Source organism: Dendrobates tinctorius, unplaced genomic scaffold (genome assembly GCF_039654945.1).
Source record: "Dendrobates tinctorius isolate UK_male_01 unplaced genomic scaffold, ASM3965494v1 ptg000064l, whole genome shotgun sequence".
In the NCBI taxonomy this organism is placed as follows: domain Eukaryota; kingdom Metazoa; phylum Chordata; class Amphibia; order Anura; family Dendrobatidae; genus Dendrobates; species Dendrobates tinctorius.
Window position 1 is genome coordinate 46,666,649 of NW_027361732.1, and position 14,782 is coordinate 46,681,430.

The 14,782-nt window shown below is 42.9% G+C and overlaps 1 protein-coding gene across 1 annotated transcript in view; it reads left to right on the plus strand.

Annotated features, from left to right (window-relative positions):
* LOC141094582 (uncharacterized) overlaps positions 1–12,947 on the plus strand; it is a 134,044-nt gene extending 121,097 nt beyond the window's left edge. The window contains exons 3-6 of the mRNA XM_073580460.1: positions 3,258–3,353; positions 3,450–3,509; positions 3,611–3,676; positions 12,291–12,947. Coding sequence (XP_073436561.1) covers positions 3,258–3,353; positions 3,450–3,509; positions 3,611–3,676; positions 12,291–12,714 — 646 coding nt within the window. The 3' untranslated portion in view covers positions 12,715–12,947. The remainder of the gene's footprint in view (positions 1–3,257; positions 3,354–3,449; positions 3,510–3,610; positions 3,677–12,290) is intronic.
* The last annotated feature ends 1,835 nt before the right edge of the window (positions 12,948–14,782 follow it).

A 14,782-nucleotide genomic window follows, 5' to 3' on the forward strand; every position in this document is an offset into this window, starting at 1 on the left:
GAAAACCTCTCCTGAATCCTCACAATAAAATTCAGTGTCAGAAGTATGCAAAAGAACATCTAAACACTTCAGAAAAAGAACACCTCGCCATCCATTAAGCATGGGGGTGGATCAACCATGCTTTGGGGTTGCGTTGCAGCCAATGTCACGGGGAACATTTCATGGGGAGAGGGAAGAATGGATTCAATTAGATTTCAACAAATTCTTGATTGAAACATAACTCCATCTGTAAAAAAGCTGAAGTTGAAAAGAGGATGGCTCCTACAAATGGATAATGATCCTAATCATGCATCAAAATCCATAATAGACTACCTTAAAAGGCGCAATCTGAACGATTTACAATGGCCCTCACAGTCCCCTGATCTGAAGTTCATTACAGATCTGTGGCTAGACCTCAAAATATCAGTGCATGCAAGACGACCCAGGAATCTCACAGAACTGGAAGAATTTTCCAAGAAAGATTGGATGAAAATCCCTAAATAAAATTGAAAGACTCTTTTCTGGCTACCGAAAGCATTTACAAGCTGTGACACTTTCAAAAGGGGATGCTACTGGGTACTAACCATGCAGGGTGCCAAAACTTTTGCATCAGTCCATTTTCCTTTTTGCAATTTTTAAAATGTAGAAAATGACTATATATACCGGTGGTACTGCGCAATAGTTTGGTACCAGCAGCAGTTTCCATATTGAGACACCCATCACTTAGGTGTCCCAATATGGCGGTCGGTGAACTTCCTCCGCTTGGAATTCTGGGATACGGTGACATTTGGACAGAACAGGAAATGAAAACATTACAAGGCAATTATATAAATACATGTGTTTTCTTTGCCCATTTTCACAGGTGTTTTTGCTGGGAATCATTTGTGGATATTTCAATAATCTTAATAAATTTTATATTTTATGTAGGGGATTTTTATGTTAGATATTACACTCTGTGTAGTTCAGGGTGGAGTTAAGGACACTCGGAGTCAGCCGGCATTGAGTGGGGGCGCCACTGCTTCATGTTAACTTTGCTAACCTCCACTGTCATGCCGGTACAAATCAGGGCCATATTAGGGATTTGCCTAGTCTGTATATGAACCTATGTATGGTGTGCAGGTTAATATATATCCCCTGATTTGTTCATCCCCGTGTGAGTGTTAGGGCTCAGTCATAACACAGTCAATGTGACCTAGCAGTACACTAGGTTTTCAGCACAAATATCAGCAGCTGCTCCCCCTGGTGTTTAAAAGTTGAAAATATCAAAACATTTTATACTGTTTTACATAGTTCATACCATTAAAAAAAAAACTAAACTTTTTTTTAATTAAAACGTTAATACTTTACACTTATTCTCTTTAATGGGTGAATTCATTATTAAAACAGATTATGAAATCTGGGGTTATTCAGTTTGAAGAAATGAAGGCTTATTGGCGATCTTTGTACAAATAAATGATGGGACAATACAGAGCTCTGTATAATGATCTTTTTATGTCTAGGCCTGCAACAATGGCAAAGGGTCATCCTCTACGTCTAGAGTAAAAAAAAGGTTTAATTCTTATTATAGATGGTGATTCTTTACTGTAGAGCAGTGAGACTGAGACTATTCAGTTCTCTGCCAGGTGATGTTATGATGGCCTAGGTCTTACCTAGGTATAGGTCGAAACGTAACCGTGTAATACTCATGTTTGGAATGTGATCTCTGTTTGCGGTGTTTTTTCACTTTTCTTGATTTATGGAAAAAAATAAATAAAAATCATAATAATTCCTTTAATGACTCTGATGCAAGTGACATTCAATTTTGAGTGCGATCCAGGGAACTAGTCTGATTGCCGTATGTAGAGATGGTATGGAATTTTTCCTCTAACATGGGTCAGTTATCATCAGGCCTCATGGTTTATTCCTTCCTTGAAAACAATGAAATGCTAATCGTATTATTTTATTTATACTGTGGAACCATATATAGAAAAAGAAGAAAAACTCAGATTGTGAAGAGTCCTTTTCTCTGTGACTTGTGTATCCTCCATTTTTTATTTACCTGATACAAGTATGTTAACATCGGAAAGTAGCAAAGAAAACCTTAGGCCTCCTCAAATTCATCAAGCTAATTCCTCATTAATATGCATGCAGATAGGCTCTGAAATTAAACACGTTAATTTTATGTAGATGAGCTACAATCTAAATTCCAAGCTTCATGCTTTGTTGCAAGAAAAACGTGAAAATAATCCACTCATCATGAATAGATAAATACCATGATTCCACTCCATGTGCCTTCCTGGCAAAAATATAAGAATGGAAAATACAATTCACAGTTTAAGCACTGTTGTAGGTGAAATATCACGTTTTCCAAGAAACATTATTTCCATTATATAAATTGTATTACCGGTACTTGTAAATGTGTTTTACCTGTAAAAGTACATTTATCTGAATTGTGTGCAATTGCTGCAGATGTATGGAGCAGAGTTTAGTGCAACAGATCGGCCACATGTAAATATACCATAATGATAACGGGCTGATTAGCTCCAGCATTCATTCATTCATTCATTGCTCATTAATAAGAATTCTTTTTTTTTATAGTTCCTGTATTTTTCTCTGAATTTGCACTCTTAAATATCTATTATTATGTCACATAACCCATTTCCTCAGTTTCTGAGATCTTCTAGCATCATCCAGCCTGGGGAATAAAAGTGTCTTGGTGTCATCCTCTCAAAGTAACATCTATTGTCTAACTACTGTACATCATGTCACAGGCACAGTGAATATCACCATATGACAAAGAATAGGCAGAATCTCTCTGCGGGAATCAATTAAAAGGAAATATATATACATGAACTTTGCATTTGGTTTCAAATAATGCTATACATTTCAGAATACTTACTGAACGATAGAAACTTATATGTGTGAAAGGCCTAGTTGTAAGTCAGCATCCCAATTTAGGCTGGGTTCACATTGCGCTAGGGCAGTCCATTTAGCTGACGCGTTTTAAAGTAGCCAAGATGCAATGTAACAGACATTTTAACGCACCCATAGATTTTCATTAGTGTAACGCATGTCAAAATTGGCATGCGTTTGCAATATTCCGTTTTTTTGTGACGCACCTTCCAACGCGGCCTGCAGTGTTTTCGGATCCGGTACAACGAACACACAGGTAACGGAAGGGTTGTTTCTGCCATTGAAGTCTATTGCAAATACAACCAGACGCAAATCAAGCAAAATGTCCAAATGAAACCATGCATTGGATTGTGTTAATGAGGATTTTCCATGTGGTCATGTGACAGGAATTATTTCAGCCATTTTGGAGCATACACTCTGCAGACAAACTCTGGAAACTCCAGCTACACAGTGTGTCTACTGTGTGAGCAACCTGAGGCAATGTAAGTACAATTATATATGTATATATATACATCCTTTGAGTGTGTAGTGGCCGTCCGATGTATGTGTACTAAATGTATGATTTTGTATGTACACAGATGTCGGATAGTGAGGGATCTAGCCGCAGCAGCGTGTCTGCCACCTTCTCCACGGAATCGGTAAAGTCATGCCATTTACAAAAATCCCTAAAAAATGTTGTGTAGCACTCTAGTGTATTGAGGGGAATCATGTGTAATCATATTTTTATTGCAAATTATAGGAATCTTCAGATCCGAAACCAAGCAGGCCACCCCCCAAAAAGCAATCTAATAAAGCGGCCAAAAAGGTACATGGCAGAAAATATTTTCTTTTTTCTAAATAAATTGCAACATGAATCGTAACTCCTTTTTTTTCTAAATTGTAGGTTACAAAACGCAAAAAACAGCCTCGACGTGTTGCATCACCTCACCTTGAGGTGGTAATTATCACACAAAATATTGATTTTTAACCAACCAAAAATTTTTTTTTTTTTCACAAAATCATTATAGAAACAAAACAATAGTTTAAAAAATACCTAAAACACCACAAAATAACAACTTTTAAAACCCTATTTTTATCCTAACAAACTACTTTCATTTCAGTACACTAAACAAAACAAATAATAATAAATGGAACCCCCCCTAACAAGCATATAACTATATACAAATAATATTACAATACAATTTTTTAAAATCTGAAAGTGTTTAAAATATAAAATTTGTTGAAAAAGGGGGCTGGAAGATATTGTGGTCTAGGGGATGTGATAAACATATTCTGATTCTGAACAAATCCACTTATAATTTTTTATAAAAAAAATTGTGTTTACATAGTCCAAGCAGCCATCCAAAAAGACGACACATTGAGGTTGATGTAGAGCCCTTGGACATAGAAAATGAGACTCTTATTGCACTGGTGCATGCAAATCCCTTCATATGGGATCAGAGTGACAGCTCGCACAATGATATCATTAAAAACCAGAGATTGTGGGAGAAAATAATTTGCAAGTTGGATCCTCGGTATCTGGCAAAAAAAAATTGGTAATTGATGGTCAACTGAAATATATGTTCATTAAAGATTGTTAAAGAGAAATAATATTTTTTTTTTTTGGTTTTGTATTTTTTATTGTAGCTGATGCAGTCCATACCCATTGGAGATCCATTAGAGATAGATTTGTCCGTGACTACCGGGACAGCCAAAACACTCCCAGTGGATCTTCAGGCAAACGAGTCACACCTTTGTCAGGGACAGAGTAACCACCCTGCTATCCAGGTGACAAGGACACCAATAGCAAGTACAGTCATGGCCAAAAGTTTTGAGAATGATACAAATATTATATTTTCACATGATCTGCTGGCCTCTGGTTTTTATGTGTGTTTGTCAGATGTTTTTATCACATACAGAAATATAATTGCAATCATATTATGAGTAGCAAAAGGTTATATTGAGTTAGAATGAGTTAATGCAGCAAATCAATATTTGCAGTGTTGACCCTTCTTCTTCAGGACCTCAGCAATTCTCCCTGGCATGCTCTCAATCAACTTCTGGATCAAATCCTGACTGATAGCAGTCCATTCTTGCAAAATCAATGCTTTTATTTTGTCTGAATTTGAAGGTTTTTGTTTGTCCACCCGTCTCTTGATGATTGACCACAAGTTCTCAATGGGATTAAGATCTGGGGAGTTTCCAGGCCATGGTCCCAAAATCTCTATGTTTTGTTCCCTGAGCCATTTAGTTATCACCTTTGCTTTATGGCAAGGTGCTCCATCATGTTGAAAAAGGCATTGTTGATCGCCAAACTGCTCTTGGACGGTTGGGAGAAGTTGCTCTTGGAGGACATTCTGGTACCATTCTTTATTCATGGCTGTGTTTTTAGGCCAGACTGAGAGAGAGCCCATTCCCTTGACTGAGAAGCAACCCCACACATGAATGGTTTCAGGATGCTTGACAGTTGGCATGAGACAAGACTGGTGGTAGCGCTCACCTGGTCTTCTCCGAATAAGCCGTTTTCCAGATGTCCCAATCGAAAAGGGGATTCATCAGAGAAAATGACTTTACCCCAGTCCTCAGCAGTCCACTCCCTGTACCTCTTGCAGAATATCAGTCTGTCCATGATGTTTTTCCTGGAGAGAAGTGGCTTCTTTGCTGCCTTCCTTGAGACCAGGCCTTGCTCCAAGAGTCTCCGCCTCACAGTGCGTGCAGATGCACTCACACCTGCCTGCTGCCATTCCTGAGCAAGCTCTGCACTGCTGGTAGCCCGATCCCGCAGCTGAAACACTTTTAAGAGACGGTCCTGGCGCTTGCTGGTCTTTCTTGGGCGCCCTGGAGCCTTTTTGGCAACAAGGGAACCTCCTTGAAGTTCTTGATGATGCGATAGATTGTTGACTGAGGTGCAATCTTTCTAGCTGCGATACTCTTCCCTGTTAGGCCATTTTTGTGCAGTGCAATGATGACTGCACATGTTTCTTTAAAGATAACCATGGTTAACAGAAGAGAAACCATGATGCCAAGCACCAGCCTCCTTTTAAAGTGTCCAGTGGTGTCATTCTTACTTAATCATGACAGATTGATCTCCAGCCCTGTCCTCATCAACACCCACACCTGTGTTAATGGAGCAATCACTGAAACGATGTTAGCTGGTCCTTTTAAGGCAGGGCTGCAATGATGTTGAAATGTGTTTTGGGGGATAAAGTTCATTTTCTAGGCAAATATTGACTTTGCAAGTAATTGCTGTTAAGCTGATCACTCTTTATAACATTCTGGAGTATATGCAAATTGCCATTAGAAAAAATGAAGCAGTAGACTTTGTAAAAATTAATATTTGTGTCATTCTCAAAACTTTTGGCCATGACTGTATGTGGAGGCTCCTTACCCACAGCGATGAGAGGTAGGAGCACAGCGTGGGTATGAGTAATCCAGCTCCAGGACCTGCGGGGAGGGCGGAGCGATAGTGAAGCGCTCAATGCCCACAGGACCTGCGGCCACGTGACCGCGCGTCAGAGGGCTGAGCAGGGCTACAGCCGAGCTCCTGCAGCGCCGATGACAACACTGGTAAAGAAGCGGCGCATAGAAATGACAATAGTCAGGCAGGCAATAAGGTCATACACGGGGCGGGCAATGAGGTACAGGAGGGATACTCAAAGGAGGGTCAAACATAGCCACTAGTCATACACAGAACGGGCAGCGAGGTACAGAATCAGCAGACAAAAGACGTAAACCGTGACGGGACCGGATCAAACACCAAGCAGACAAACAATGATAGGCATGAAGCACAAACAGAACAGGGTCAGGCACACTCAGCTAAGAGTATAAACGACAGGGGCGGCTCTATCATGAGGCTATAAGAACCCTCCCTGGATCCACAGAGAGGCTTTCCATGTTAACCCTTACCACACCTACCCTGACCTCCCAGTAAACCATGACAGTACCCCCCTTTCAACGGGGGGCCTCTGGACCCCCAGGCCTTTCAGGATATTGAGCATGGTATGCCCTAACCAGGCGATCAGCGTGCACCAATCTGGCCAGTACCTAAGACCGGTCTTCCGGACCGTACCCCTTCCAATGTATCAGGTAATGCAAAGACCCGCGATCCCATCGAGAATGTACAATGTGTTGAAATTCAAACTCCATATGCCCATCAGCCAATACCGGAGTTGGAAAGGACCCTGTTTCCTCTACCACCGAACCTAATGGTTTGAGCAAGTACCTATGGAACACATCATGGAGTTTCAAAGATGAAGGGAGAAGTAAGCGATACGCTACCGGGTTAATCACCTCGGCTATCTCATAAGAGCCAATGAATTTCGGCCCCAGTTTGGCGGAGGGTACCCTTAAGGTACTGTCACACTTAGCGATGCACCAGCAATCCCGACCAGCGATATGACGCGGTCAGGATCGCTGGTGCATTGCTAAGTGGTCGTTGGTGAGCTGCCACACAGGCAGATCTCACCAGCAACATTGCAGCGGTCGGGGGTCGTTACTTACCTGTCAGACGAGGTGATCCTGACGTCCTCCCGCCCGCGTCCACGCATCGCTCGTCGGCGCCACAGGAAGCTCAGCAGGAAGCTGACTATGAGAAACGGTCCAGGACGCTCTCACGCGATCAGCGATAACTAGCGGGGGAGCGGTCGGAGGTAAGTATCAGACATAGCGATATCCCTAGCAATATCGCTATAACTTCACAAAAACCAGTGACGTTACAGCGATATTGCTAGCGATATCGCTTAGTGTGACAGGCCCTTTAGGTTTATGTTTTGCGTGGAAAGCCACACCTTATCTCCACACTGTAGCATCTGACCAGAGTCCCTCTTACTATCTGCGAAATATTTATATTTCCCTTGTGCTTTGGAAATATTCAAACGCACCTTAGACCACAGATCACTGATCCAGTTGACGCAGTCCTCAGCCCCCGGACAGTTAGAATCCAGACGTGAGAATTTCCCGAAATGAGGGTTCAATCCGTAATTAATAAAAAACGGTGACCTACCAGTGGATTGATTTATTCGATTGTTGAAGGCGAATTCCGCCATCGGCAAGGCATCACACCAGTCATCCTGCAAGGTGGAAGTCAAACACAGGAGAATCTGTTCCAGCGACTGGTTAGTGCGCTCCATTTGTCCACTGCTTTCTGGGTGGTAGGCTGAGGAGAAAGACAGAGATATCCCCAGCTTCTTGCAAAAAGCCTACCAAAATTTCGCTACAAATTGAGTCCCGCTATCAGATACAATGTTCATAGGAACCCCATGAAGACGAACCACCTGGGAAAGAAAATGTCTAGAAAGAACTTCTGCTGACGGTAACTTAGCCATAGTTACAAAGTGTGCCAACTTGGAGAATCTGTCCACAATTACCCAAACCACAGTATTACCCCGGGATGGAGGGAGATTAGTAATGAAGTCCATGGACAAATGAGTCCATGGTCTTCTTGAGATTGGTAAAGGCACCAATTCCCCGGTCGGCCGGCAATGAGAGCTCTTGGAACGGGTGCATACCCCACATGCTGCGACATACCTCTTAATCTCTGTAGACATTAAAGGCCACCAAAAAACTCTTCTTACTGCCTTGCATGTGGGAGTAATACCTGGATGAGCGCCTAATTTTGAGTCATGGAATTCCCGCAGGAGATTGGTGCACAAGTGTTGTGGAACAAACAATTTATGTGCAGGTTTGGACCTTGGAGCTAAAGATTGAACCCCCACAATCTCTCACTCCAATTCCGATGACAGCTCCGCTATAACCACCCCGGGTTGAAGAATGGAGGACGGCGGGTCAGGGGCGGACAATGGCTCAAAACTACATGATAATGCATCTGCTTTCATGTTTTTAGAACCTGTACGAAAAGTAATAGAGAATTGAAACCTGGAAAAAAAGTGACCAGCGGGCCTGCCTGGGAGTCAATCTTTTGGCTGTTTTTATATACTCTAAATTTTTGTGATCGGTGATGACCGTGATAGGGTGAGCTGCCGCCTCCAAAAAATGCCTCCACTCTTCGAACGCCAACTTGATTGCCAGAAGCTCTCTATTCCCAATGTCGTAGTTTCTCTCTGCTGGAGAAAACTTTTTTGAAAAATAGGCACAAGGCCTGAGGTTAGTCAGAGTAGCTGGCCCCTGAGACAACACCACCCCCACCCCCACCTCTGAAGCATCAACCTCCATGACAAATGGGAAGGATGGGTCTGGTTGAACTAATATCGGGGCAGACATAAAGCAATTCTTCAGAACGAGAAAAGACTGTCTAGCTAAAGGAGACCAATTCCTAATATCCGCCCCTTTACACGTGAGATCAGTAAGAGGCTTAACTATCTGCGAAAAGCCTTTCATGAACCTGCGATAATAGTTTGCGAATCCCAAGAAGCGCTGGAGTCCTTTCAAGTCCTGAGGTTGGGCCCACTCCACAATGGCTTGTACCTTCTTGGGATCCATCCGAAATCCTTGTGGCGAGATAATGAGCCCTAAGAATGATAATTCCTGGACAAAAAATGTACATTTTTCAAGCTTGACGAATAGTTGATTTTCTCTGAGTCTTTGAAGTACCATTTTGACATGCAATAAATGAGAATCCTTGTCAGCAGAATATATTAGGATATCATCTAAATAGATAACAACAAAGCGGCCAATAAGGTCCGCAAATACCACATTAATGAAATTTTGGAAGACAGCTGGCGCATTAGTGAGACCAAATGGCATCACTACGTTTTCAAATAACCCCTCTGACGTGAAAAAAGCTGTCTTCCATTCGTCTCCTTCTCTGATTCTTATAAAGTTATAGGCCCCTCTAAGATCCAATTTGGAAAACCACTTAGCCCCAGAGAGCTGGTTACACAAATCTGGAATCAGGGGTAAGGGGTATGTATTCCTGAATGTAATCTTGTTGAGTTCTCGAAAGTCGAGGCAGGGAAGTAGGCCACCATCTTTCTTTTTAACAAAGAAAAATCCTGCTGCTACTGGGGAAACTGAAGGTCTGATGTGCCCTTTACGGAGACTTTCAGTGATGTATTCCTTCATAGCAAGACGCTCCGGGCCTGTCAAATTGAACAAACGGGCTTTGGGCAATTTGGCCCCAGAAATCAGATCAATAGTGCAGTCATATGGCCTGTGCGGGGGGCAATGCCTCTGCCTTGCTTTAAAAAAACACATCCTCAAAGTCCTTAAGGTACTCCAGAATACCTTCCAGACTGACAGAAGACTCACAGACAGATTTTGCGGGTGTCACACAAAAAACAGATTTATGGCAACAGTCAATACATTTCGAACCCCACTTGACAATTTCCCTTTTTCCCCAGTCAATCACTGGGTTGTGCTGTTCAAGCCACGGCATGTCCAATACCAGCCCTGCGGCCAATTTGTCTATCACAAAACATTTAATTTTCTCTATATGAGAAGAACCAATCTGCAGGGAAAAACTGTCAGAAATATAAAGAATCCCTGAATGGGTGAGGGGGGAAGAGTTGATGGCCACGATTTTCAGTGGGGTCTCCAGCCTGACTGTCCCTATCTTGAATTGAGAGATGATACAGGAGCTGACCAGATTGAGCGATGAACTGCAGTCCACCAGTGCTGTAGAAACAAAATGAAAATTGTCTACCACCAGTTCAACTTTAAGCAAGATTTTAGGACATGAGAAAAAAAGTACCTGAAGGTCTGGGCAGCCTCCTAGATCACTACCCAGACCTAGTAGTTTCCCGTCGACTTAGAGGATGACGGACACGATGGGCAATCCCTCCTCCAATGTCCCGATTCTCCACAATAGAAACAGAGCTGCTTCTCTCGATGGCGTTTTCTTTCTTTCTCCTTAACTGAGGTGACGCCAATTTCCATGGGCACCGGAGAGGCCTCAACCTCTTTACTGCCAGAAAATAAGGAGGTTTCCGAGTGCATCACTCCTCTGGCTCTTAGCCGGCGATCCATCCGCACGGCTTGGGTCATGGCATCCTCCAGGGTATCAGGAGGTGGATGCAAGGCCAGGGCATCCTGAAGGCGTTCTGACAGGCCTCTACGGAATAGTCCCCGGAGAGCTGCATCATCCCAGGAGACCTCTGCTGCCCATCGTCGGAACTCTGAGCAGAACCACTCTGCTGAGTGCCGACCCTGACATGCATTCATCACCATATTCTCAGCCATTCGAACCCTATCTGGTTCATCATAAATGTGACCCAAGGCCTCAAAAAATGCATCAACAGTCATTTGTTCCAGCGCCGTGGGAGCGAGAGAAAATGCCCAGGCTTGTGGGGCACTCCAAAGCAGAGAGATTATCACCCCCACCCTCTGGAATTCTCCCCCCAGAGATCGGGGTCTCAGGGAGAATAACAATTTGCATCCTTCCCTGAAAGCCCTGTATTCTCTTTTGTCCCCAGAAAAAGAGTCCGGTAATTTAACTGGAGATTCTGGGGACAAAAGTGACACATCCTTACTCTCAGGACTGAGAGCCCCCGCAGCGACAGCCCCCTGCACTGTGTCTACCAGCTGCTGCTGGGTATGGGCCATCGTGTGCTGTTCCACATTTAACTTCTGGAACATTTGAGTCAGGTGTTTTACCTGGTCTGACAGCGCTTGCATGGGGTCCATGATACAGGCTGATGATGACCAAACACACACACTTTTTCCCTGAGAGGAGAGGAGGGGAGAGAAAAAAAAAACTGTGACGGTAGTTTATAATGTCAGGGACAGAGTAACTGCCCTGCTATCCAGGTGACAAGGACACCAATAGCAAGTATGTGGAGGCTCCTTACCACAGCGATGAGAGGTAGGAGCACAGCCCGGGTATGAGTAATCCAGCTCCAGGACCTGCGGGGAGGGCAGAGCGATAGTGAAGCGCTCAATGCACGCAGGACCTGCGGCCACGTGACCGCGCGTCAGAGGGCTGGGCGGGGCTACAGCCGAGCTCCTGCAGCACCGAAAACAACACTGGTAAAGAAGCAGCGCAGAGTAATAACAATAGTCAGGCAGGCAATAAGGTCATACACGGGGCGGGCAATGAGGTACAGGAGGGATACTCAAAGGAGGGTCAAACTTAGCCACTAGTCATACACAGAATGGGCAGCGAGGTACACAATCAGCAGACAAAAGACGTAAACCGTGACGGGACTGGATCAAACACCAAGCAGACAAACAACGATAGGCATGAAGCACAAACAGAACAGGGTCAGGCACACTCAGCTAAGAGTATAAACAACAGGGGACGGCTCTATCATGAGGCTATAAGAACCCTCCCTGGATCCACAGAGAGGCTTTCCATGTTAACCCTTACCACACCTACCCTGACCTCCCAGTAAACCATGACACCGTTATGTTCACTACGAGCAATTGATGTTTCTACAGAAAACGTTGTCCCAGCGATCGAAAGTAAATATAATGTTATTGTTTGGGTCGGTAAAAATGTGTGAGAGCGAGAAGTGTATCTTAAAATCTATATATTTTTTTTGTAGAACAATCTGCAGTACAGCTGTGCCTCAAGAGGCAGAGGTACCGGAGCCATCTTGCCAGGAAACAAGCCAACAAACGGGCACTGAAGATGAGCCACAATCAATGGACAGTAGTACTGTGGCTCCTGTTGTCAGTTCCCGTTTGCAAGCACAGCACGGACGCAAGCGATCATCTGCCAAAGATGAAGTCGATGCCATAATTGTTGATGGACTCCAACGTTTAGAGGATCTGTGTCACAGCGAACACAGAGATATAAGGCGGGAAATTAAGGACTTGCAATCACGAGAATCAGTGTACACAGCCAATGATTGGAAGCTCCTGTTTTTATCGTATGTCCCTATAGTACAAAGCATACCACCGCACAGAAATTTATTGTGTCGACAAAGATTTAACGATCTAGTCGAGGAATTTTTGGCCCCTCAGTAACCCACTTCCTCTAAAACAAAATCAAGTGCAAGCCATTGTACCATGGACATGCTGTCGTACCAAGCAACAACACAACTCAGAGGCCAGAGTGAACCTGGTATGGAAATACACCGGCAATGTAGAAGTCCAGCTTTCAGTTGGGCAGACAATACACCAGTGCAATACAACAGTCTCTAAAATTTTTTAAAAAATTTACATAGTTCGGCAATATAGCCTTGACAAGTTTTGTTTAACCCGAGACATAAAGTTGAATATTTTTGTAAATCCCTATGGGATCGCATAAGTTTAAAATGTCTACCAACATTTTGAGTTTGAGACCATTGTATTCCAGACTTGTTATTAAACTGTTTTATTATGCAAAATAAGATTTAGAAATGTAATTAGATTTTTATCAAATATAAACATAAATTGCAAAATAGGGTATAATAACCGAAATAACCAAAAATGACACAATAATCACTACACACACTGCACTTATAAATAATAGATTAAAAGTATCACACATGGATGTTTTGCCATGGAACCAGACCTTCATTGATGAAAAAATTTGCAAATTTATCACGTATTTGCATAACCTCAACTGGAGAACGAATAGTACTCGACTCAATGCTAATCAGGTTCGACTCAGTCATCGGGGTCAACCAGCAGGGGTTCATGTTTGGACACAAAATTGTGGAAGCAGATGCAAGCCTTCACTACACGGTCCATATTTTCAGGCTGTAGTTGCATACAAGTTTGTAAAATCCTCCATTTTGTGTTCAAAACACCGAATGTACATAGAATCATAGAATCATAGAATCATAGAGTTGGAAGGGACCTCCTGGGCCATCTGGTCCAACCCCCTGCTCAAAGCAGGATTCGCTAAATCATCCCAGTCAGATGTCTGTCCAGCCTCTGTTTGAAGAATTCCATTGAAGGAGAACTCACCACTTCTCGTGGCAGCCTGTTCCACTCATTGATCACTCTAACTGTCAAAAAGTTTTTTCTAATATCTAATCTGTGTCTCCTCCCATTCAGTTTCATCCCATTGCTTCTAGTCTTTCCTTGTGCAAATGAGAACATTCCACATAACATCTTGCCCGCCTCAAGCGATAGTTAAAAATGCGTCTGGTGTAGTTTAGACTGCGGCTTGAGTACTCCTTGAGTAGATTTCTTCCGAGTTGGAATGCCTCATCTCCAACTAAAACAAAGGGCATACTTGGCCCTTCGTGCCCGGAAGAGGTCGTACTGAGGGTATGTTGAAGCAGCTGCTGTACAAAAATTTCCCCATGTTGGACTCTTTGAAGACTCTTGAATCGTTCATCCATCCATATGCACCAATATCAACAGCAATAAAGCAGTATCTAGCATCCACAATAGCCATTAATACAATAGAAAAGTGTTTTTTATAGTTGTAGTACAGGGATCCACTATGGACAGGTTTTTGAATCCGAATGTGCTTCCCGTCTATAGCACCAATGCAATTGGGAAAATTTGCCACATCCTCAAAATTTTGTTCAATCGATAGCCACATTTGTGGTGTCGGTGTCGGGAGTACAAGTGGTTGTAAGTTATTCCAAATGGCTTCACAGGTTTCACGAACAAGTTGGCAAATGGTCGATTTCCTCAGCCGAAAATGGAAGTGCAGTGAGGCAAAAGTTTCTCCTGTAGCCAGGTATCTATGGACAAAAAACAATATTATGACTATGGACATATGGTACAGATTTTAATAAAGGGATTTTGTCTGACAACAAACAGGCAATTGAAAATGGACTAAGACAGTTGGCTACCTGTAGGAAATAACAAGACATGTACCTCTTGTCTTTGTCACTGGCACAATGTAAAGATATAGAGGGAAAATTACCTCAGGGTCACCACTAAGTGTTTTTCCGCAGAAATACTTTCCCGGAAAGTGCTGCGTTGATGACGTATCTCATCCTTCACATGTGAGAGCAGAATATCAAAGGTTTCAATTGACATTCGCAGATACCACTGAAATTTAAAGGGATGATCACGAAGTTGAACATAGAGGGTGTGAAAGGCACCATATGTATTCCGAAAAAAATTCACTTCATGAATCCAATATCTC